Raw genomic sequence first — 26,729 nt, 5'->3', positions numbered from 1 at the left:
GACATAATATCAAAGGCTATTGTGATACTAAACTCTATAGTTAGTATAGGTATGGGTATATAGAATTTTAATTAAAAGTAGGGAGGGGTGTGTGTATGGATGCTGGGTTTTCATTTGGAGGGGTTGAACTTGATGGACTTTATCTTTTTTCAACCCAATTTAACTATGTAACTATGTAACTATGTAAATCTATTGCTAAAAATGCTCCCATACTTCACCACGTGGTATATATGAGAACAGCATTCAATAGTAACAATCTAAATCCTACTGCAAGCCTTCAGTTACATTGAGAAGGAAAAACTATAGCTCCTCTGAAAGCAGTTCCATTGTTAAGAGCTGGCTCTTTCTGAAAGCACAGAATCAGGTACAACAACCTGAGATGCCTGCCTATAGGCTTGGGCTGGGGTCCCCAACATTTTTTACTCAGATGTAAAAAGCCTTGAGGAACAATGAGAGCATAAAATATGTTCCTGGATAGCGTAAAATAAGTGCTCAGAATGGTGATGTAGTAGCCTCTAAGTGGACTGGTAGTCTACAGGAGGCTCTGTTTGGCTGTACATTTGGTTTTATGCAACCAAAACTTGCCTCCAAACCAGAAAATACCTCCTTTGAGACCACTGGGAGCAACATACCAGTGGTTGGTGAGCAACATATTGTTCGCAAGCCAATGGCTGGGGATCACTGGGATACAGTTTGGTTCTTGTCCAGAGAAAATAAATATAGGTGTAAATTAAAGAGAAAAAAGTTGGTAAAATCTGCCTTTCAAATGTAAGTATTTTGTGCATAAATGCATCTGGCCGCTAGGGGAATAGTAAACATTTGGAGATGAAGTGAAGCCCCATAAATCGTTTTGGTTTAGGATTCAAGTACATTATTATTCCTACTTCTGTCCCGGAGTTTGTGTGATTATTTGCTGTCCCAATGTGTAGGATACAGGTACAGGGTAGTTAAGAGTCTCTACTAACATCTTGTGTGTTCAAAAATGATCCTTTTTAACTCTTTTTAATTGTGTGTGTAAGGTAGGTTGTGGGATATTGCAATTACTGGTTTACATATGCCCGTGCTATATTTTGTTACAATTGGTTGAGCTCACTAGTGTAATAACTTGCGACCATAGTTGGAACACTGGCTGGGACCCCTGGGGACTTTGGACCATTGAGAACATGTAATAAAAGGTTAAACTCCAGGTCTAGTGAAAACAGCAGACCAAGAAAATGCTACCTGTAGTTATGGATTACGAGACTTGAACCTCTTCTTCCTCCTTCACTTTCCTGGCTTCTGTATTTTGTTTCCGAATTGGTCACATTTTCTCGCAGGTTTCATTTCATTGCATCCGACAAAGCAGTAAACTGTAACTTCCAATTATCTGACTATAGTTTTGTATGCCAAGTGCAACAGGAAATGGGTCTGTGTTCCTTTGCTTCCCCTCTAATTCGATTTGTTTTGTCTAATTCAGTTTTCAATGTTACCTCAACGCCATGAGTTTGTGCCCCTGAGCTCAGCCCACATAACAAACCCAGAGACTTCACAGAATATCTTTCTATATAATTAGGGTACGTTGGACCCCAGTATCCTAACTTGCAAATGTGACCTTTGTGACCAATGACTATTCATTCACTACTCAGATCCAAGGTATGCAAAGGTTTTCCATTCATATTTATTTGCCATAGTCCTTGCAGCACAAATGATTTTATTCCTAGAGTATGCTTTAGATTGTCACATCAATCAGACAGAAAGTTTTCATTGAGGCAGTGAGGCATCTGTTTGATAGACAGCTATGACGAACTGAATGTGATCTTGTTAATAAGAAAAACTAAAAATATCTCTTTTAATTCATTGTGACAGGTATGTGACCTTCAGCTGCCCAAGAGTCTTTCAGATTTTAATGGACAGTGTATATATATATATATATTTATACTGTATATACTATATAAAAATCTCACAAGATCAATCAAAAATCCATTTACCAGACCTGCTCTTTGTACTTTCATAGTGCAAGATAATTTAATATTATTGGAAATGCTGTATGGTGTACCCTTCTTGCTTTCCCTAAGGAGACAAAAATTCATAGCTGAAGTCACAATTTCCCAAACAACAATTTCTTATTTGCAAATGTGCCACTTAAAGGTGATTCACAGCAGTCATTTTCTCTGCTGTAATGTTTATTGGAAGCAGGACCCAGTGCAAATCAGAAATTGTGAGGCACCATTATTTATATGTATTACTTATAACCTTACAGCAACCTATACAGTAGCTGCTATGTGCCTACAACTCCCAAAACCCAGTTATTATTGGGTGCTGGGATATTTCCTTTAACACCAAATCAAAACTTGTATTATGTAAATGAGAAAAACATGTCCTTTTATACCATACCAAAAGCAAACATTCAATCGCCCCAACTCATTCCTTTCCCAGAGGCTTTTAACCCACTTCTGTTGTAGCACCATCTCTCTGCTATCTGCTATCCCACAGTCACACTCCCTTCCCAGAGACTATTATCCCCACTGTTACTATAGGCACCATCTCTCCCTACTATACCTGCTATCTCACAGTCACACTCCCTTCCCAGAGACTATTATCCCACTGTTACTATAGGCACCATCTCTCCCTACTATACCTGCTATCCCACAGCCACAGTCCCTTCCCAGAGACTATTATCCCACTGTTACTATAGGCACCATCTCTCCCTACTATACCTGCTATCCCACAGCCACACTCCCTTCCCAGAGACTATTATCCACTGTTACTATAGACACCATCTCTCCCTACTATACCTGCTATCTCACAGCCACAGCCCCTTCCCAGAGACTATTATCCCACTGTTACTATAGACACCATCTCTCCCTACTATACCTGTTATCCCACAGTCACACTCCCTTCCCAGATACTATTATCCCACTGTTACTATAGGCACCATCTCTCCCTACTATACTGTACCTGCTATACCGCAGCCACAGTCCTTTTCGGGAGACTATTATCCCACTGCTACTACAGGCACCATCTCTTCCTACTATACCTGCTATCCCACATTCACACTGCCTTCCCAGAGACTATTATCCCACTGTTACTATAGGCACCATCTCTCCCTACTATACCTGCTATCCCACAGCCACAGTCCCTTCCCAGAGACTATTATCCCACTGTTATTATAGGCACCATCTCTTCCTACTATACCTGCTATCCCACAGTCACAGTCCCTTTCCAGAGACTATTATCCCACTGTTACTATAGGCACCATCTCTCCCTACTATACCTGCTATCCCACAGTCACACTCCCTTCCCAGAGAATTTTATCTCACTGTTACTATAGGCACCATCTCTTCCTACTATACCTGCTATCCCACAGTCACACTCCCTTCCCAGAGAATATTATCCCACTGCTACTATAGGCACCATCTCTCCCTACTATACCTGCTATCCCACAGTCACACTCCCTTCCCAGAGACTTTTATCTCACTGTTACTATAGGCACCATCTCTCCCTACTATACCTGCTATCCCACAGTCACACTCCCTTCCCAGAGAATTTTATCTCACTGTTACTATAGGCATCATCTCTCCCTACTATACCTGCTATCCCACAGTCACACTCCCTTCCCAGAGACTATTATCCCACTGTTACTATAGGCATCATCTCTCCCTACTATACCCGCTTTCCCACATACCACCTATGCCAAGGACACATTACCTCCCCCTTCAATTTAGGACCCCACAACATAAAGGAGAAAAATCAGTTTTACAGAATAATTAAAACAATGTTTCATGATAGAAAACAAATCTAAACTCCTCTGCATAACTCTTACATCTAGATGTGTACATTATTAATACAATTACTGCTTTAAATAATGATCCCCATAATCAAATTTGGAGATGCAAATAGACAAAGAACACTGAAACAAAAAGTAATTTAGCCAAAGCACTTGACTCTGTCATCAGATTCTTCATCCTGTCAAATAAGGCCCTGAACTCAGATACAGTATAAATGAATCATCAAATGGAAAGACAGGTTCCACTTAAAATTTCCATTAAGTACCTAGTCTGATATTTGGGCTAATGCTGCCAAGAAGTATGTCTGTGCGTCAGATAGAGAAAACATCTGCATGATTATGAGCTCCTGATAGTGAATGCCTGACATCTAAGAAACTTTTGTCATGCAACATTTCTTTCTCACTCTGTCAAAGGGAACATGGTTAAATAAACTTCTGTTCCACATACTAAGCACCATTTAGTTGAGATGTTTTATGTGGTATATTATTTCTATTTATTAAAGGGGATGTTCACCTACAAAAAAACTTTACTTTCCAAATAGCTCACTGTAAATAATGACTGAACATGGCCTTATTATTTATATTCTTTACTGTTTTTCCTCAATTGTTTACAATTGAATCAAATTTGTTTCTCATATTTCCCAGTAGAAGCTCAATAAGCCATATTGCTGACTTTGTGACTTTCTCAACTGCTAGAATACATTAAGGGGGTATTTACTAAAGTCCAGTCTAGCTTTTTTGATGCAAAACTCACATTTGTCGAGATTTATTAAAGTCTGATGCTGCAAAAAGCCAGAATCCGATAATCAGCCTTCTCGGACCTGCCAAGGTTGTATATAAGTCAATGGGAGAGGCCCATATCCTATTTGGAAGTTTCTGTGGTCTGCTCTGGAATCAGCCTGAAAATCCGACTATTTCAGGATTTTCGGGCAAAAATCTGTAAAATTCTGGCTTTTCGAGAAAAAGCCCCAAATAATCTAGAAATTCAGGAAAAAATCTTTCAATTCTGGGTTTCGTTGATTTTATCGAGTTTTCCCCTGATCCGATTAAATAGTGCTTTTTTAATAATAAGTAAGTTCAAATCATGGACTCTAGTTTGGTCTGACTTTTTTATTTGAAAAAAATCTAACTTCTTATTTCTTCATGAGGCCATTTTAACGCCATTTATATTCCCTTTGGTTTAATTATAGTTAGTTACCTCTGTGGTCAGGTAGGATAGTCACATGTTTATGGAAAACAGATCCATTAACAGCCTCTTTGTCATGTTCCTATTTAATTACTGTTGTGTGTACAAACAGATTCGTTAGCTCATTTCTATAAACTCTTTCACACTCTGTGCCATTTCTATCCGCTCTGAAACAACTCACACAAAACGATATAAAAAAATTATTATGTCACTCAATGTAAAAGTAGAAAGGCGACATTTGTGTTAATGGGGTTGTTCACTTTGAAATTAACTTTTAATATGATATATCGAATGATATTCTGAGACAATGAGCAAATTGGTTTTCATTCTGTATTTGTGGTTTGAGTAATTTAGCTTTTTTTTCAGCAGCTCTCTCAGTTTGCAGTATCAGCAATCTGGTTGCTAGGGTGCAAATTACCCTACCAACCATGGTTTGATTTGAACAAGAGACTGGAACATGAATAGGAGAGGGTCTGAATAGAAAGCAACAAAAAGTAGTAATAACAATGAATTTGTAGCCTAACAGAGCATGTGTTTCATAGATGGGATCAGTGACCCCCCCCATTTGAAATCTGGAAAGAGTCAGAAGAAAAAGGTAAATCATTTAAAAACTACAAAAAAGAAAAATGAAGACCAAATGAAAAGTTGCTTGTAATTAACCATTCTATAACCTAGTAAAAGTTAACGTAAAGGTGAACCGCCCCTTTGATGGAGATCAGATAGAATGTTAATTTAATGGCTAGATTAAAAATATTACAAGCAGGGGTGTAACTTGCATTCCCTGGACCCCTGTGATTTTTAACCCTGAATATGGTAAAGTGGGTGCAGACATGGGTCCTCATTGGGTCCCCTGCAAGAGGGCAGTTGCACTTTGTACTTCTTTAATCAACTTTGTACTGGAAGTCTCACAGCTCAAAGGGCAATTCACTTTCATTAGCAAAACTGTAATAACACATAAAACATTGCCCTAAAACTCCCAGAAATGTGTTGAACCTTTCTATAACCTGCCAAATTGTATAAAATAGATGTGGTTTTTGACATGTTAGGAGGTATGGGCTACCTCAAAGTTGTTGGTAGTTCCAGCGTTTCCACAGCTACCAGTGTAAATTACTTGTGCCAAAAAAATTACATGCAGATTAGTGATGTGCGTGTCGAGTTTTCCTCTACCTGCACTCACCCCATACCCACCACCTCCCAACCAGGCCCGTTCCATCCCCTCTATTTATAGACCTGCGCCCGCCCCGCGTTGACGTTACAAAAGGGGCAGGGCAGGTGTGAGTCTATAAAATGATGACCGGAAACTGGCAGTGTGAGAGTGACCCGAAGGAGTAAATGTGACCCGAACATTTTTTCGCGGTAGCCAGCCCAAACCGAGGTCCGGTTGGTTTTGGTGCTGCCCGAACATCACTAATGCAGATATCATTTTGACGTTGTGTCCTGGAAATTACGAGATCCCTAAATATGCTCTTGCACACATCGGTGCATCTCCACCTTGGCGTGGAATAATGAGAACAATACTGCATTGTGGCTAAAAAAAACTGGCGATTTGTGGTTGTACTTTGCGCACTGCACTTGAGCTTGCAAATGAGCCCTATTGTTTTGCTATAACTAAACAGAAGGGAGGAGATATTTGGTGCACAGGCAAGTCCAGGCTGGTTGTTGTCTATTAAGCTGCCAGTTTGACTTTTCTCAATATCTCTGCATGTAATGAGTAGCGGCATATATGAATAAAAAACAATAATAAATCAGTAGTGGTTGGACTGTACACATTCTTGTTGGATAATATACAGCACTGTACAAAGGTTAGAGGCCTAACATAAAGCATCCTAGGATCTGTGTGTAAACAAGGTTGACTTCTTTCTGCTGTTGAAGCTCATTTTACTTCCCCCTTGATCATGCACAAACATGAAAGTATTGCACAATGGCTTTCCCTTTCAATCTTTTCCACTCATTGCATGGTTTTTTTTTACTGACATCTTTACTGCTCTATATTTATAGGCATTTCAAATAATTTTATTGACTGTATGTAAAGTATGAAAGGGTTGGAAGCCAAGGCCTGCCATGGGTATGTACTTACGACTTTTGTTTATTTCTATTTATTTGGACAAGGGACGTGCCAACAGCAATCCGGAGCAAAATATATATTTGTTTTAATGAGTTGACTCATCTCTTGGCATTTCTGTTTGTAGCAGTTTCTAGGAGTTGTTTTGTCCAATTAATGGGAGCACCATAATAAGAAAATAAACAATATAGGGTATAAGTGTGCAGAAGTGATATAAAGCTTAGTAGGAATTCATGTAGTGTAAAAGTCGAACAATTTACAATAAACAGAAGAAAGGAAAAAGGGACAATTCTGCAAATTTAGTCGATAAATTATCCATATTGTCTCCCTTATCCCTTAGTGTTCCTGTTATGCTCATGGCAGTTGTCCTGGCTACCTGGAAAGTGACTGCTCTTAAACAACAAGGGAGATGACTGGCTATGTGGGAAGTGTCTGTACTCTGGCAAATAAGATTATCACCTGGCCAGTGGACAAAAATATACACAAAAAAGTGCAGGCAAAGTTAAAGTGTCCCTTACACACATGCTGCCCGTGTACCACCCTGTCCAGTATGCAGCACCTTTATATACAGATAAGTGAATGTTTTTGTGTTTTGTTCAAAGTTCACACAGTTGCGTCAACATCTGCCACTTGCAACTCATGGGTGGCAAGGTCTATTGTGGGCAAAAATAACTTGACACATTGCACCTATTTTTTGCACTTTGCATACTGTGCCACTTGGTAAATGATCTCTTATATCTAGTAAAGCACACTTGAAGAGATTGTCACATATCCCAATACCCAGAACAGATGCCAAGGATCCGGTCACGGCTCACACTCCACCTAAAACAGCCACAAACATCCACAGTATTGTGCTGCAACGTTTTTTTCCAAATTCCACAACATATTTCGAGTCGACAAGGACCCTTTTAAAAAAGGAAAAAGGGTCATTGTCGACTCGAAACATGTCGTGGAATTTGGAATAAAAAGTTGCAGCACAATACTGCGGATGTTTGTGGCCTCCTTCATACTATGTGAATTGTCGAATATTTGGCCTTTATGGTGTGACCTAACTAAGAAGGTGAGCCCACTAGATAAGAAGTTAAGGGACTTGCTGGGAAAACTGCATAAGACACCTATAACAGCCACGTCTCACTTTGGGAGGAGCTTGTGGTTAGTCGGATGCAGCCATGTCTTTATGTGAGAGAATCAAATTGAGGTTCTGGGCAGACAAGGGAACCGTAACATGGGACAGGAGTAACGGGGCTAGAGCAAAGGGTAGTCGTAGAACAGGCTGGGGTCAATCAGTCAGCGCAGTACAGAGTCAGGATCCGGACAAATAGTCAGAAACAGGCAAAGGTTGGTTCAGGCAGCGTTTGAGCAGAGGTCAGGGACAGGCAGGGGTCAAGTGCAGGAAAATTGGGCAATAAACACATACAGTAACTATCTGGCAATAGACCTACGTTGGGTGATGGCCATGCTGAAAAGAAAAGATGTGAGAAAAGTAGTCAGTGCGAAAGTGGCGAGTGCACTACTTCCTCGAGGATGCGGGTGTCCCCACAAGACCACCAGGTATTCTTACAGAAATTAATTAAACCTTTTTTTATATCTATCATAACATTGTCTTTGCATGACTTCTATAATTTTGCAATATGCTTTTAATTACCTATTTCACACTTGAAAAAGGATCCATGCCGATCCGAAACATGTTGTGATTAATAAAAAACTTCTGCAGTAGAGTCTGCAAATCGTGTGCTCCATCCTACACCTCATTGTTTAGGTTTTACATGTTCCTCTATGAAGGGGCTGCCATATTTGTGCAGAAGTCTATTAGCATGAGAAACTTTAACTGAGAAGGGACAGTCATGTTGGCAGAACAGTCAGGTTTAGGAACTTCATGGAACAATTACATAATCAGTGAAAAAAAAAAGATCAACATGACCTATAGGTAACGTTTAATGTACACTAATATTTGAAGAATAGTTATTTTAGTGGCAGTATCACTTTAAGCAAAATTAAATAACTTCTAGGCTGTATCATAGGGGTTTTGACTCAAAATATTCTGAACCACTCTACCAGCATTGATGTTGACCTGGGCTCCCACCTGAAAACAAAACACATTATTTTAATACAATATAGATGTATATATACTGTATATACTTACTAAAATCCAAATATTCATGCTAAAAGACAAGGGCTCATTAATTTTAAAAATGGAGCAATGCTCATAGGGCAGGGCACCACTTTTTTGTGCTAACTGTGTACGTTTTTTTGGCAAACCCCCCTGGAACAGGATCACACTCCAACAACAGGGCATCTACCTGATGCTTATCAGACAATTCCGGGAACCCTCCTTAGTATTGGTGGAAAAGACTGGGAAACCTGGGACTTAATAGCATGATACCTCCACACAATGGGCCAGATTTAATTTAGTGAGAGAAAGGTTTATCATATAAAAACTCATGGATGAGATTCAATTTGAGATTCAGAAAAACTTATCTCACGATTTATCATATGAAAACTCAATTGAAGTCTTTGGGAAAAAACTGGAACTGAATTATGAGAAATGTTTCTCCTAATGATTCTCCTTGAATTGAATCTCACCCGTGAGTTTTCATGTGATAAACCATAAGGTAACTTTTTATAACTGAATTGAATCAGGCCCAGTGGGTGTTCAGAATTACACCTTAGGGAGTCTGTAGACTCTGACGGCACTTTTCTCATTTTCGATGGCAAAACCAGGCTACTCCTTGGCTCCTTTTTCTCAGATATCTCTTCTGATTTTCAACATCCGGCCATTATCCCACCCTGGCTAATCGGAATACTTCCTCACCGATGACACAACGAAATGACACAGCACAGTGATGGGTGGGGAGAATGTTCAGTAGTTAGGGCAGCCCTAGAAGATTTCTGGAGGACCTTGGGGAATGGGCAATATTTATTGTTCAGAAGGACAGTATTACTCAAAATGGAGAAAGAAGAAGATGCACTCATACATTTCGACGTGTACCCAAAGTACCTGCAATCTTTTATTGGTGCGGAATACAAAAATCAAAAGTTTGTACTTGATCACTGACGAAGGGGACGTGAGGCTTCTGAAACATTTGATTTTTGTACTCCGCACCAATAAAAGATTGCAGGTACTTTGGGTACACCGCATCGAAATGTGCATCTTCTTCTTTCTCTATTTTCGGTTAACTCTCACATTGAGTCACGTGATAATCTGAAGTTAGCACCGACAAGGAAGTGTGTAAAACGTTGCAACAAACCGTGAGTGTATTGAACCCTAAAATTATTGACAGTATTACTCAGACTTTCAATACTTTCTACCTTGTTAGACAACACCAAATCTTTATTGCCTTTAGTATCTATATTGCTATAAGCCTTTTCTGCTGGAGACATGAATTGTACTAAAGAAAATGTAGAAAATGCAAAACATTGCCAAACTTCAGACATACAGCATTTCCAATCTCTAACCATGCTTACAAAGAAATAATCTGAAAGGGCTATGATTGAAAGTATTTAGATCTGAAATACATAAGTGAAGATGTCACTAAGACATTGTTTATACGGTAAAGGAGCAGCAAGAAAAGGGTGATCCTTCTGGCAAGCTCCCCAGAAGCAAAAACTGGAATCTATATCCAGACATCTGTAATTCTGAAACCAGAGCTGGGATCTTCCCAATGGTCCTGCACATATTTGTCTCAAGGAGTCACGCAGATCAGAGAACACACTACAAGTTACTTACTGCCAGAAATAGAAAAGCATTTGGTTGGCACCCGACATGTCCTCTCAGACAGAGAGATAAGCATGACCTTGTGTGAAGTGGGAGGGCTGGGCAGCTAGAGTAGAGGAATTCATCTACAGAAGGTAGTAAGGTTGTAAGGAACCAGCCTTCAGATGATTAAGCAGATCACAGTGGGGAAGTTTAGTTTAAAAAAAATCCTAAAGAGAAATTGACTGACCTCTGAATCCAAACTCAACCATTACTAAATGTCTTTATTAGGAAAATCTTCTTGTGTTGTTTTTGTGCTTCTCTCTGTCATATCATGTTATCCTTCTGTGACTAAGGAATCCAAAACGCTATTGCAACTGCAACAAGTGTTGGATCACTGTGCCTGAGATATTTTGTCTCTTGCTCTACACTGGTAACATAGCAAGTCAATAGAGACATCTGGAAGAATAAACAAGTGCAACACTCATTGGCTGCTTATTGGGGTTGTTTAAATTAACTTTCAGTATGATGTAGAGAGCGATATTCTTAGACAAATTGCAATTGGTTTTAATTTTTTAATATTTGTGGTTGTTGAGTTATTTAGCTTTTTATTCAGCAGCTCTCCAGTTTGCAGTTTCAGCAATCTGGTCCAAATTACCCAAGCAACCATGCATTGATTTGAATAAGAGATTGGAATATGAATAGGAGAGGCCTGAATAGAAAGATGAGTAATAAAAAGTAGCAATAATAAATTTGTAGCCTTACAGAGCATTTGTTTTGTAGATAGTGTCAGCAACCCTCATTTGAAGAAGAAAAAGGCAAATAATAAAAAAAAATATAAAGAATAATGAAGGGCAATTGAAATGTTTCTTATAATTTGCCATTCTGGTGAACCAAAATTTGTCTCAGGAATTGGAAAATGGGCTTTTCTTTGCTGAAACGTCTACTGAAAATATTCTACTTTTTAAAATGTATTTTATAGCAAAATGACTTTCACACAGCACAATTGGCCACAGTTTTATCTAAAATGTACCCTAAATAGTACAAAAGAAGAACGCAAAGTCATACAAGGCTGCTAACTAGCTTTCCTTTAGATTGCAGAGGAGTAATGTGACAATGTCTGTGTAAATTACTAACAACCTTACTTTGTGTCTGTGTTTCTCCCATAATAGGTTTTTAATCACGAAGCACCTTCCAGTCTCACTTATTAAAAATGCAACTGATGCCAAGCTTAAGGACTAAAGAATATCTACTGGAATATTGGAATGATTAATTAACATTCCCAATAATTTTCACCTATTTCCAAACTCCAATACAAACTGAAAAAGAGTAAAACTGAGCAGCTGGAGAAAAGGCTAAATACAAATACTGTAGATTACACAAAATGTCTAAGGTAGAAAGGATAAAATATTTGGGTACTTTTTTAAATGGGATGTACTGTCCCCAGTAGTGATGGGCGACTTTGGGATGCTTCACTTTGCCGAAAAATTTGCGTATTTCCCGCGAAAATGTGCAAAATGGCGCCTCGTTTTTGACGCTGTCGTCCGTTTTTTGGATGCCGGCGCACATTCACTGGAGAAAATGTCCAATGTTTTTTGGAGGCAGGCAAATTTTTGAGGCGGTTTCGCGAATCGCGGGAATTTGCCGCAAATTTGCGCCTGGCGAGTAAATTCGCCCATCACTAGTCCCCAGGTCAAAGGAATAACTAAAAATGTGTCAGGAATTAGACTGAGCTCCTATTGTTCCTAGTAAGAGTTGCTGATGAGTGGAACACTCGAGCACAGTTGGGTCACATGCAGATGAACAAATATTTTAAACAAAGGCATTGGTAATTTGAGTGAATCAGGCCAATTAATTGTGTAAATGACTGATTTGTTTGTGACCAGTTTTACACTATTTTTTGGGCCGGTTTAGTGACCACAATGTCACTTTAATTCTGGGGCAAATGAAGCCCACACCTCAAAATGTGATGGAATTTGTAAATTTAGCTTGTGGCTATTTGCCTCTACATGTTCCATAGGCTCAGGTCTAGGGATGTCGCGGACTGTTCGCCTGCGAACTAATTCGCGCGAACATCGACTGTTCGCGTCCGCCGAATGTTCGCGAACGTCGCGCGACGTTCGCCAATTTCGGTTCGCCTTAGCTGGCGTTTATTTTTGACCTCTCACCCCAGACCAGCAGATACATGGCAGCCAATCAGGAAGCTCTCCCTCCTGGACCACCCCTACACCCCCTGGACCACTCTCCTTCCTGCAGCGTTTTTTCATTCTGCCTGTGTGTGCTTGGAAGAGCTAGTGTAGGGAGAGAGCTGGTTAGTGATTTGAGGAACAGTTGATAGTAACTTTGCTGGCTAGTAATCTACTTGATAACTGCTCTGTATTGTAGGGACAGAACTCTGCAGGGATTTGAGGGACATTTTAGGTTAGGTAGCTTTGCTGGCTAGTAATCTACCTTCTACTGCAGTGCTCTGTATGTAGCTGCTGTGGGCACTGCTGCTGATCTCTCATCTGCTGACTGCTGCCTGTAACCCAATAGTCCTTGTAAGGACTGCTTTTATTTTCTTTTTTGTTTTTTTACTTTGCTACTATAAGAGCCCAGTGCTATTAGTCTAGCTGTGTTGGGGAGTGGGACTGGTGTGCTGCTCCTCCTAGTAGTTCACCACTACCAGCACCAACCAGAGTCAAAATTGTTACAAAGTATCTTATTTGCACCTGTTAGCTGTTCTGAGCTCTTTGCCAAAAGCTAATTAAGTTAGCTGTTCAGTTCAGAGAAAAGAGGGACTTTCCAGTACAAAAGAGGGACAGGGGGTTGAGTGGTCAAAAGAGGGACAGTTGGGAGGTATGCAAGTGCCACCTAGCTGTGTGAGCTTTTTCACATTCTGTCTAAATAACAATAATAATTCTGTGTCCGTAAACATCACCTGAGTGATACAGCAGCAATAATATATTGTAATATATAATATCCGTATCCACTACTGTATACGTTGCCCTTGCAGGCATTGTTTGCCCAGTCTTTAACCAAGTGCCACCTCGCTGTGTGAGCTTTTTCACATTCCGTGTCCAGAAACATCACCTGAGTGACGTAGTGTGATTTCTGCCCTTTACAGCACAAAACGCAGCGCTGTGTCAACAATGTATTTTTCAGATACATTTTTGCCCTTGATCCCCCTCTGGCATGCCACTGTCCAGGTCGTTGCACCCTTTAAACAACTTTAAAATCATTTTTCTGGCCAGAAATGTCTTTTCTAGCTTTTAAAATTCGCCTTCCAATTGAAGTCTATGGGGTTCGCGACGTTCGCATTTTTGACGCAAGTTCGCGAATATGTTCGCGAACATTTTTTCCGCCGTTCGCTACATCCCTACTCAGGTCAAGCAAATTAATTGAGGTCCATGAGATCATTCATTGGGTCAGTAATCAGTGAGTATGTCATGTAGAAATAAATCATATGGAAAAATTTCAGTCAATAAAGCCAAGTTGAGTCCTGGATGTTCCTGGACTCCTCACTACATAGCCCGTGCCAGAGAACACTGCCTTAAAGGGCATGTAAAGTCTAAAATAGAATAAGGCTAGAAATGCTGTATTTTGTATACTAAATATAAACATGAACTTACTGCACCACAAGCCTAATCAAACAAATAATTTATGCTTTCAAAGTTGGCTACAGGGGGTCACCATCTTGTAACTTTGTTAAACATCTTTGCAAGACTAAGACTGTGCACATGCTCAATGTGGTCTGGGCTTCTTAGGGATCGTCATAAACAAAGCTGCTTGAGTTCTGCATAGCTGGGAAGTAAGGCAGTGGCTCCCCCTGCTGTTCATAAGTATGATTGTTTCCCTGCTCAGCAGTTAGGGACTATCTGACAATTCCTATCCACAGCAGTAAATGAAGGGAGAATTTCACTGCATACAGTCAGGTTTCTTATAAAAACAGTACACATTTTGTAATTAAAGGATATTGGAGATAGGTTTCTTTTCCATTAAAGAAAATAAAAATGGGTTTTTATTTTTTGCCTTTACATGCCCTTTAAATGCAATCATCTCCATTCTTGTGTTAGGGACATGTTAGATAAGGAAGGTTCAGAGGAGCATTCTATTTCAGCATCCATTCTACCACACAAATGACTTCTCAATATCAAATGCCCTATATCATGGGTTTGTGCATGTTACACAGAAATATAGCAGGTCTATGATGATTACAACAGGGAAGGACACTTAGAAATATAAATTTGATTTACTGATCAGTAGTTGGAAAATAATGTCAGGCCCATGCCAAATTCTGCGTAGTGATGGAATTTTGCCACTTCAATGTAAATTTTCCAAGATTAACATCTGCAGTTACAGGTGCACCTCACTATAAAAAAAACTATTGAATTGCATCTTTAAAGTCATGTCCCTGTTGAATTTGAAATAGCATTATTATTATCCTTTATTTACATAGAACTGACGTTTTCTGCAGCAATTATACATGATTTATATCAATCCCTGCACCAGGGTAGTTTACAATCACATTTACACAACAGTCAGTTTAATCAGCAGTCAGTTAACCTGCCTCTAGGAGTCATATGTGACCTCTAGGGGTGCAAGTTTAAGAGCGTGCTCCGTAGTACTTACTTCCTAAGCGTTTCACCCCCTTGTATGCTCTGCACAGAGCACCAGATGAAGAATTTGACACTCGGTGAAGAGTGCAGTGTCAGGATGTGTATTAGGGTAGGTGGTTAGGACAGGGCCTTGATGCAGACTGTGATCCTACTGCTTCTGTCTTGTGCCTCCGCTCCTGCCTCTCTTGACTGTATTTCTGCCTATTGTAGACAGTGTTCCCTTTGAAACACATTCTGCTGGTCACTACACTCTGAAATAATGCGCCTTCAGAAAGGCTGGTGTTCCTATATCCATACTCAGTGTCGGACTGGCCCACCTGGATCAAGGAAAACTCCCGGTGGACCCAGGTGTCAGTGGTCCCTCGTGCTGCTAAACATTTGTTCTATTTCTATGAGAACAAAGTAGCTGAAAAGATGGAGTAATAAATTGTAGTATTATAGTATGTAAAGAAAAGAGACTAATAGAATAGAGATTGAGTGAGGAGAGGAAAAATAATATTACTGGGAGAGGGACCCTTGTCTAAGATTAATTGGTGGGCCTCTGGTCAAAGGTTATTGGGTGGGCCTTTGATGTCCCAGTCTAACACTGTCTATACTAGTGGAAAAACACTAATTGACTGGGTTTCCTGTAGACTAAGATTACTGTTGCTACTCTATACTCTATATAATGGTACTCTAGTATTATTTTTAATCTAGACCAGTGATCCCCAACCAGTGGCTCATGAGTAACATGTTGCTCACCAACCCCTTGAATGTTTCTCCCAGTGACCTCAAAGCAGGTGTTTAATTTTATATTCCAGCCTTGGAAACAAGTTTTGATTGCATTAAAAACAGGGGCAATGCCAAACAGAGCCTTTGACAGTCCACATAAGGGCTACAACATAGCCAATCACAGCCCTTATTTGGCACCCCTGGGACTTTTTTAATGCTTTGTGTTGCTCCTCAACTCTTTTAACATTTGGGGACCCCTGTTCTAGACTTTAGAAAAGTCCTTATTCCAGTGATATATACCAGAAATAGAGTGGTTAGTATGGCATGTGTAGATGACTGATGGATATTAGTGCGACACACTAAAATCAGATCAAATTTTTTTATATATCCATGCTATTTAAGCAGAAGTTAGTACAGACCTGGTAAAATGAAAATTCTTTGGGAATGGGCCAGAAGGAGAAATTCACTTAACTCATGTTGTATCTGGCTTTACTTGGAGCACTGCCATACTCTATAGACTCAACAGAGATAACTGAAGCCTGGGCCAACGTCACTTATTACTGTCTACCGAGAGATAATTGCACGTGGGGTACCTTTATGGACATGGATATGATTTTATCTTAACTAAAACCTGTTATTTGTGGAATATAAAACAATTTTGCAAGTAACAGGCAAACAATACCAAGCAAAGGTGAATATGGGGACTGCCTAGCCTCAGCTATGTGCCTATGATGCCAGGTACATTGGGAAATACAGAACACCATGTCAATGGAAAAGGGCACACAAATGGCTACACTAAATAAACATACCATGAACAGCTCAAAGATTTCTATGCATGTAATCTATATTTAATGCGTGAGAAAGTGCAATGGCTACAGTGAAAACTAAGGCTAAATATACAGAATTAAGGCTAAGTACACAGTTGCTGGAGACAGGGTGCTTATGCACTTCAGCAAGTTGATTCCGCACTTCACCAGCTGTCAATCACCTTGGTTTCAGTTGGACCGCTTCCTAATTGGGATGACAGAAAATGTTGTTTTGAAGTGGTTCTGCAGGATGTGAAATCACTGCAGAAATAATTTCTCAAAATGATGGTACCAGTGGTTATATTCTCTGTTCTATAATACGCGTTAACCTCTGACCCAAGTAATGCAGAATGTAGCTGAGCCCTTTCCAGCGATACGATTAGATGACAAGTAATTAACCTTTTCCCTGCTAAACATCAATGGCTCAGCAGAGCTCATTATGTACAACACAGCTTTGCAGGTCAGTATTTTTACCATTATTTACCAGGAAGGGTCAGTGACTACACCCACACATCCCAAGACACATCATAACTCACATTATATTGCCTAAATCAAAGTTTCTGACAATATGCTTTCTGATTTAATGTAACACTAGAATGAAAGGGCATTACTATGAGCCTGAAAGCCAATCATTTTCAAATCCCCACGAGTCACATGAACTTATTGCCCTGATAAACGAAAAATAGAGAAATAGTTCATATATACTATTAAATAATGTATAAGGATACAAGCAATGCCAGTCGGCAGCATCAAGGGCAAATAAGGTATTGAGCTGTATTAAAAGGGGCATAGAGTCAAGGGAGGAGGGGGTCATTCTTCCACTGTATAGAGCACTTGTAAGGCCCCATCTAGAATATGCCGTACAGTTTTGGTCTCCATCACTCAAACAGGACATTATTGTATTAGAGAGGGTACAGAGAAGGGCAACTGAGCTGGTAAAAGGTATTGAAAATCTTAGCTATGAGGAAAGACTGGCCAAATTTGGGATGTTCACGCTGGAGTAGAGGCGCTTAAGGGGTGATATGATAACTATGTATAAATATATAAGGGGATCATATAATAATCTCTCTAATGCTTTATTTACCAGTAGGTCCTTCCAGCTGACACAAGGTCACCCATTCCGATTAGAAGAAAAGAGGTTCCGCCTAAATATTCGGAAGGGGTTTTTTACAGTGAGAGCTGTGAAGATGTGGAATTCTCTCCCTGAATCAGTGGTACAGGCTGATACATTAGATAGCTTTAAGAAGGGGTTGGATGGCTTTTTAGCAAGTAAGGGAATACAGGGTTATGGGAAATAGCTCATAGTCCAAGTTGATCCAGGGACTAGTCCGATTGCCATTTTGGAGTCAGGAAGGAATTTTTCCCCCTCTAAGGCAAATTGGAGAGGCTTCAGATGGGTTTTTTTTTTGCCTTCCTCTGGATCAACTGGCAGATAGGTAGTTAATAAAAAAATGTGTCTTTTTTCAACCTTACTTACTATGTTACTATGTACTATGTTACTATGTTACTTAACAATGCTTATTTAATTTGCTTTTATTTGTATTAGTGGGACTGCCATGCTTCTTCCGCAGAGCATTCACTTTAATGATCAGTACCCAAATATACTGTATATATTTACATCTGTGCCCCTACTGTAATTAATATGGATGTTAGAAATCTCTAAGGAGTTCCATGGCTATACAGATGAGTGCTTTTCTAAAGGTCACATAACTTTGCAGTGACTTCTAATAGCTAATAAACGTCATTAGGTTCCTCAGAATGGCAATTTGAATGGTGACAATGTGCATGAGCGTGTCAGACGCATATATGAGTGATGTCACTCACGCACGTTCAAGACTTGGGGGTCTTCGCCATAGGCCATAGAAAAATGATGTGTTTATGAATCCGGTCCCTGAGGAAGTGTGGTGGCTAACTACGTGAAACACGTCGGACTGAATTGTATTCATCTATTTTTCTACATGCTTTACTTCTGTTGGATATTTTGTAAGCAGTGTTTTATTCATTTATTTAAATTTGCTACACTATATACTGGCTTCTATGTTTTATATCCCACCTGTGGAACATTTTATCCCTGATGGGGCATTTGAAGCTCTGCTGCAGGACCATATGCATCTTTATTCCTTTCCATTTTGGCTAAATACTAGTCTATATCTGGTGAATAGGCTGACTCACTGGGTGTACAGTAAAGGAGAGATTACACAAGTGCACAAGTCACTTTAAGTGGATTTTATTGGTCATTTTTCCCACATCTTTTTGCACAATTTTGTATTAACTTTCTACACCATATAGTTTTTATCTAATGTGTGCTTCCTTGTAGTTCAATTACTTCTATACCTTATGTTGTAAATTATTAGGATATTAGAAGTCACCTTGGAGTTTTATGACCTTTATGACCCTTAGATTTGTCTGACCTAATCCTAATTTCTATAAATTGCGTAGTTTTACCATTTCCGAAAAGCCACAAGGGCATTTGATCAGGTAACGTGCCTCTTTAAATTGTAGTCGAAATCTAATGTCACCCCTGCCTATGGCGATATTTTTATGATTTTTTTTGTATATGCACAAAATACATATTGTGAATATTGTTTACATTGGCGTGGTTATATTGATGATGTGTTACATAGTTATATAGCTACATAGTTAAATACATAGTTAAATTGGGTTGAAAAAAGACAAAGCCCTCCAAATGAAAACCCAACATCCATACACACACCCCTCCCTACTTTCACATAAATTCTATATACCCATACTTATACTAACTATAGAGTTTAGTATCACAATAGCCTTTGATATTATGTCTGTCCAAAAAATCATCCAAGCCATTCTTAAAGGCATTAACTGAATCAGCATCACAACATCACCCGGCAGTGCATTCCACAACCTCACTGTCCTGACTGTGAAGAACCCCCTACGTTGCTTCAAATGAAAGTTCTTTTCTTCTAGTCTAAAGGGGTGGCCTCTGGTACAGTGATCCACTTTATGACCATCTAAAGGGCCAGCATTGCATTCCTTTTACAGTTTCAAGATATAATTGATACATTTCCCTACTACAAATTTAATGGTATTTTACTCTAAATTGATGAGTTTCTTTAATGGAAATATATCAGACATGTATTCATGAATGATACATTCCCCATTCTGGTCTGTGTCTTCTCTTCGCCTAGATCTCAAAATTTATCAGGAGATCAGAAGAACTTCCAAATCCCAGAATCCCTCACTGCACAACGGAACAAGGTGAGGGAGGGGTTCAATCTCTCTGTGTGAGGAACTGGTCCCTGTAACCAGATAGAACAGTGATCCCCAACCAGTGCTTCGCAAGCAACATGTTTTCCACCAACCCCATGGCTGTTGCTCTGAGTGTCCTGAAAGAAGGTGCTTATATTTGAATTGCCAGAAGTTTCCTCACGAGGAAACTTCGGAAAACGAAGCGGATACGAGTGCCATACCGCCGCCGATTACATTGTAGCCGACGGGAGGCAGTTCTTGGGATTAGTCACCCCAAAGAAGAAGAGATTTGCCGCCGGGCGACTAATCTCCCCGAATCTGAGCGTGTGCCCTGTCCCTCACAGTGAGCTTATCCCTGCAGGGCAATAAACTAACCATTGCATACCATGTGCAGAAATCACATTGGAGCAATCAATGGAAACATAAGGTCTTATTAATCTGATGCAGGGCCTCACTGATATGGTCTATTATTCAGGTATGGAGTTAAATAGTCTTATTGAATTTCCTTAAATGTTTGGCTTGAATAAAAAGAGAAGGACCACTCAAATCATTGCAATAATTTTTGTACTGACGGACTTTAATGAAATTTCTCTTAGAACAAATTAAGGGCGTATTTATATGTCCGGAAAATGGTTTTAAACTACCCTCTGTATCAAGGACAAGCTTAATTGACGTTACATTTGCAGCCTTACTATGAATGTTTGTCAGAAAAAAATAAGAAATGAAGCAGGGAAATATACCCCTATACCTGTCACACTCATATCAGTGAGTGCCATATAAAATATTTACCTGCAGGTTTGAAGTGCTTATATATTATTGCATTCCTCTGTTTTAACCTTGGAAAATGATAGAGACAGGTAACACATAGTACAGTTCCTGCTTACAATACACACTGTTATAATTCCTCTCTGTACCCGTTATCCAGAAAGCTCCAAATTACAGGAAGGCTCCCATAGACCCCATTTTATCCAAATATTTAAAAAAATTGCCTTTTTCTCTGTAATAATAAATCAGTACCTTGTACTTAATCCAAACTAAGATATAATCAATCATTATTGGAAGTAAAACCAGCCTATTGGGTTTATTTAATGTTTAAAGATTTTATAGTAGACTTAAGGTATGAAGATCCAAATTATGGAAAGATCCATTATCCAGAAAACCCCAGCCCCCTGAGCATTCTGAAAAACAGGTCCCATACCTGTATAAATATAAGTATAGTGAAATGGATAAGCGGTGCATAGCATAGTAAGGCTGCATGTTGTGCCTGTTTAGTAAAAGCTGACTCTTTCTAAGTGAATTAGCAGCATTCAAATGATCAGCAGATATATTGGAGCAATTAGAGATAGTCATAATAATATATACTTCTATTATTTTGTGACATCTAATGATCTGGCCCTACATGCTTCATTACGGCGCATAATTTGTGCTGCTGAGAATGACATATACATCATGGCGGAGTTAATGGAATTTTTATTTGGAAATTTGCTTCGGTCATTACTTGCTCCATAGACATCTCAAGTGTTACAAAGCAACTTGCATTTTAGCTGAAGATGGTTTGTATAATGAATCTTCCAGAGCTTTAATGTAGACGTCCATAAAGTTTGTTATAGAAGAGTTATTATTGCATTAGGAACAAATGTAGTACTGGGTCCTAGCTACTTATACTAGCACCGGCCTGGGGTTATACCACTGAGCACCACGGAGAGATCCTCTTCCATCCTCCTCTATCTTTGCACAACTGTTATGCGCAGTAGAACAAAAAGCTCAACTGTGCATGCGTTTGCCCTGGGAAATTTGAAGCAAGAAGAAGACACTGGTATAACCCCGGGCTGTGCAGTTTTCTGCTGATTCGAGCACCAGACCTCGGTTTCACTTAAGTCAACACAATCTTCTCTGAAGAGTCAGGAGAAGAAGGCAAATAATTACATAACTATAAAAAATAAAAAATACATGCCAATTGAAAAGTTTCTTAACATACCAAAAGTTAACTTAAAGGGCATGTAAAGTCTAAAATAGAATAAGGCTAGAAATGCTGTATTTTGTATACTAAATATAAACATGAACTTACTGCACCACAAGCCTAATCAAACAAATAATTTATGCTTTCAAAGTTGGCTACAGGGGGTCACCATCTTGTAACTTTGTTAAATATCTTTGCAAGACTAAGACTGTGCACATGCTCAGTGTGGTCTGGGCTGCTTAGGGATCATCATAAACAAAGCTGCTTGAGTTCTGCATGGCTGGAAAGTAAGGCAGGGGCTCCCCCTGCTGTTCATAAGTATAATTGTTTCCCTGCTAAGCAGTTAGGGACCATCTGACAATTCCTATCCACAGCAGTAAATGAAGGGAGAATTTCACTGCATACAGTCAGGTTTCTTATAAAAACGGTACGCATCTTTTAATTAAAGTATATTGGAGATAGGTTTCTTTTTCATTAAAGAAAGTAAAAATGGGATTCTATTTTTTTGCTTTTACATGCCCTTTAAAGGTGAACCACCCCTTTAAGGCTACAGTTAAATTGCATATCAGTTCCAGACTATTCAGGCAGAGAGCTCAGCTTCATATGATATATGTTAATAGTTAGGACTTACCAAAGAGAAGAGCTCGGTACGCATAAAATCACTGTGACCATGTGGTATGACTTAAATCTACTTATCAGATCTATACATATAAAGTACAGGCACTTTGCAATAGTAGGATTGAATCTTAAAGATAAGGACTAATATTCCAAGCTAGACATAGTATGCATGGATAGAAGTATTCATAACAACAAGTTCCCAGACTTTTTTGAAGTCTTCAGTTCTCATAAATAACAAATATCCTCAGCATTTCGACATTTTACTGCAGTGCAATGTGGACCACTTAAATGCAAGTCCAATAGTTGGAATTCTAGTTAATGGGCTTTATATAGGTGTCTCCCACCCCCATCGCATTTTTCCTTCCCAGCACCAATGCCATTTATAGCACCTATTCTAGCAGATGGCGAATTCCAGACGTGTTGCTCTTTGCCTGTAATCTCTTTCTTACTCTGACAAATGCCTCTGCAAATATAAAAATAATAAAGCAAATTTGTCGGGAAGCCTAATCTGTCTCAATGGCTCATAAAGATTCCTACTGTGAAAAGTCTAATGTATTAAATTTCTTCTACATCTCGAATATAATGAAGGACTATGTCGAGTGATTAAAGGTTACCAGAAATCTGCTATGAAGGTGAATAACAAGAAGAGACCACCTTCAGCCAAGCGCATGGAGGTTTAACAGAGCTCCTGGGAGAAGATGACCTTTAGAACCTGATTAATGTCTCATCGAGATGGGCCGAATTATCAGAGAACATATGCAGCCCTTGGGGTCAAATGCAGCCCTTGACAATGAACAGAAGTTCTCGTGGTTGATAAGCAGCTTTGCTGACTAAATGCATTAAAAAACCCTTCTGCCCCTGTTGACTATACTGTTTAATTTGCTTACTGAGGAACTGTTGCAGAGGTTCTACGTCAGGAGGGGGTTGAGTATGAATGAAAGGAAGGAGTGTCTGTTACTCAATTAGCATGCTGCTTGGAACACTGATCATAGAAGCAGCTCCAACACGTGCAACTCCTTAAAATCTTCTATATTTGGATGTAAAAATGTATGTTTGAGTTTGCCATAATCCAGGAATAGGGAATCTGCAGCAAGCCAGATGTTGTTGAACTAGCACTCATTTCAGACTTGAGATAGAACTGCTGAAATTGTAGCACAATAATAACAGCCTGAAGACAATTTCTCCAGTAGTTAGCATTTTGGTTTTCGATCTGTCAACAACAGCTCAGACAACCCATTTGATGACTGTCATGGTATCTTAGCATTATCAGAAAATAGGCTACTACCAAATTGCTTTGTTTTTAGATCAATGTAACAATCAATAACTAGTTTGATATTTTGCTACCTATAAATGACCTCCTCTCCGGACCCCTGTCAACCTACAGAATAGAGGCTGTAAGGCAGTTATAGAAAATCAATACATATTTTCACAGCGGACATGCAAAGTCCTTGGTCTGTCCATGCTTTCCCAGATATCTGTACATAGTTTCTACATGAGTACTTTATAAGCAGTATTGAGACACAATTACATAGTACCTTATATAAATATTGTCTAGCAGAGACTAGAAGCCACACTGGTACATCAAATATATGCACTTTGCTAGCTTAATGAAGCAGATCTATGATTAATTAAACAATTCCTGGAGCAAGGCCAACCTAATGGCTATATCAAAGGAATAGCACCAAGTCATGCTTAGTTGGCAATGCTATCTACTAGAGCATCTGTGTGGTCAATGATCTCACCAAAAAGAGCAACACAGATCTTGGCAAGCACACATCTCAAAGGCAATGCAAATTATCTCTGTATCCATTGGTATATTTAACTTGTGCACAAAAGAACCAGACCTTGATCACACTGTCATTAATCCGCTTGGGGTCTCTGTCCACCAGATCAATCTCCTTAGTCAGTAGATCTTTTGTGATCTTGCCTTCATAGAAAGATTGTTCTTCTGCCATAACTCTTTCTTGCATCTTTCCCAGCACCTTTCACTCCACTGCCGTCCCGCTGTCCCTTGTGTTTGGATAGTAGCCTCTGAAAGAACAGTTTGCTATATCTTTGTGATGTGTGCCTGACAAGCTTCCCTGGATGCCAAAGGACAGCTGCTTTACATAACTTAGCAAAGCTCGGTGTCATATCTGACCCCAGGCTAGCTCTCATCTGAATCTGATCCATCAGATCACTCCAAGTTTGAGAGATACATTCCTTAGTACTACTATATAACATAGAAATGAGTGAAGGAGCATGGGAGCATTAATATAGGTGAAGGGTTTGTTAGGTGTTTAACAGGGATCTACACTCTAAAATAATTAAAATAATTAATTTGCCTGATGAACGACATTAGAATTCCAAGCAACTTTCCAATATACATTCTGTGCAAATTGACAATGGTTTAAAAGTTATTTGCAAATATTTAAATGTAGTATGAAAATGAAATACTGTAAATGCATTCCTCTGCTAGATAAGCATTGTAACACAGGTACATTATTTATTTGCACAACACAATATATCTGCATTTAATGTACTAATAATACTTGGCCCAAACCTACCCTGCATGTTGCATACCCTTCTACCCTCCCATGCTGCTGCTGCCAATCAATCCCCTACCACTTATTGGTTCGAAAGGCTTCCTTTCCAATTGCTCTCCTTTGGTCAGTGTTGGACCGGGGTGTGTCGGCCCATCTGGGCTGTGACATCAGGGTCCTGCATCCCCGGGCCCCCCTACCCCAAGAGCAAATAACAGGAATGAAAATGACACAATGTAAGTGCACAAATTACATCAAATCTATATACCATTTCCCCCAATTAGATGTTGTTTAAGTTAAGAGATGACTGCCATTGAGTTAACACTTTAAAAATGAAGCACTTTAATATTACTCTATTCTAATGGCCAATTGAATGGAGTAGTTTCAATTACTTAGCTATATGGAATATAGGTAAATAAAGTAAGGGTAATTTATGACCAGTGAGTAGTGAATTTATTCGCCGGCCATGGATTTGCAGCGAAATTCCGAATTACGCCATGTGCAAATTTTTTTTTCCGAAAAAATGCTATGAAAATACGATGTGGAAAAATTTGCAGAGGAAAAATGGCCATAAGAAAAAATGCCACTTAACTTTAATGTATTTGGAGAAAAAAGTCGCCGTAAGAAAAAACGCCCATCGACTTTAATGAATGAGGATAAAAAAAATCGCCATAAGAAAAAACGGCCATCGACTTTAATGCGTTACGACAAAAAAAGTCGCCATAAGAAAAAACGCCCATTGACTTTACTGAATGAGGACAAAAAAAAATCACCATAAGAAAAAACGGCCATTGATTTTAATGCATTAGGACAAAAAAAGTCGCCATAAGAAAAAACGCCCATTGACTTTATTGAATGAGGACAAAAAAAAATCGCCATGAGTAAAAACGGCCATTGACTTTAATGCATTAGTACAAAAAAAGTCGCTATAAGAAAAAACGCTCATTGACTTAAATGCATTTGGACAAAAAAATTTGCCATAAGAAAAAATGCCTATTGACTTTAATGCATTTGGAGCTAGTATAATTGTTGCGCGCATGAAAACACCATTTTGCGATTTTTTTTTTTTGCAGTTTCGCAAATTTTTCTGCAAAGTGAAACGGATAGATTCGCTCATCACTATTTACAGTATAACTGCAAGTGCAGTGTGCATAGGTCAATTACACCTATTTGAGATTCAGTGAAACTGTACATGCTCAGTGAGCTCTAGGCAGCTGTGTCTGGGTTTGCTGCAAATCATCAAGCAGAAGAAGAGGTTCTTCTGTCGTAGAAGCTGATGGCAAAATTCTGATGCTAACTGCCCTGGTTTTTGGGCTGTCATGTAATGAAAATCTGAATTAATTAATTTATCAGCGTGGTATTGAGACTTTTATCTTCTATATATACAGCGTACTGTAAATGGATCCCTAAGCTCAGGTAAGTGACTGCAGCTCAAAGTATGTTCTTTGAATCAGCAGAAAAGAAGATGGGGAGCTACTGGGGCATCTTTGGATCAAGAGATCTTCACTGCAGGCGGGACCTTGAGCCTCTCAGAATATAATGAGCAGCATTTATAGCCAACTTCTTTGTTTAGCTTTATGT

At 39.3% G+C, this 26,729-nt stretch overlaps 1 protein-coding gene across 1 annotated transcript in view; it reads right to left on the bottom strand.

Moving 5' to 3' along the window:
* The window catches only part of cav3.1.L (caveolin 3, gene 1 L homeolog), a 40,035-nt gene extending 15,371 nt beyond the window's left edge, over window positions 1-24,664 (bottom strand). Inside the window, exon 1 of the mRNA XM_018259029.2 lies at window positions 24,471-24,664. Within this exon, the coding sequence (XP_018114518.1) occupies window positions 24,471-24,596 (126 nt within the window). The 5' untranslated portion in view covers window positions 24,597-24,664. The remainder of the gene's footprint in view (window positions 1-24,470) is intronic.
* Window positions 24,665-26,729: the final 2,065 nt, after the last annotated feature.

The sequence above is a fragment of the Xenopus laevis genome, chromosome 4L (genome assembly GCF_017654675.1).
Source record: "Xenopus laevis strain J_2021 chromosome 4L, Xenopus_laevis_v10.1, whole genome shotgun sequence".
Classification (NCBI taxonomy): domain Eukaryota; kingdom Metazoa; phylum Chordata; class Amphibia; order Anura; family Pipidae; genus Xenopus; species Xenopus laevis.
The sequence above is the reverse complement of the archived record's forward strand: the minus strand, read 5'-3'. Positions and strand labels throughout refer to the sequence as shown.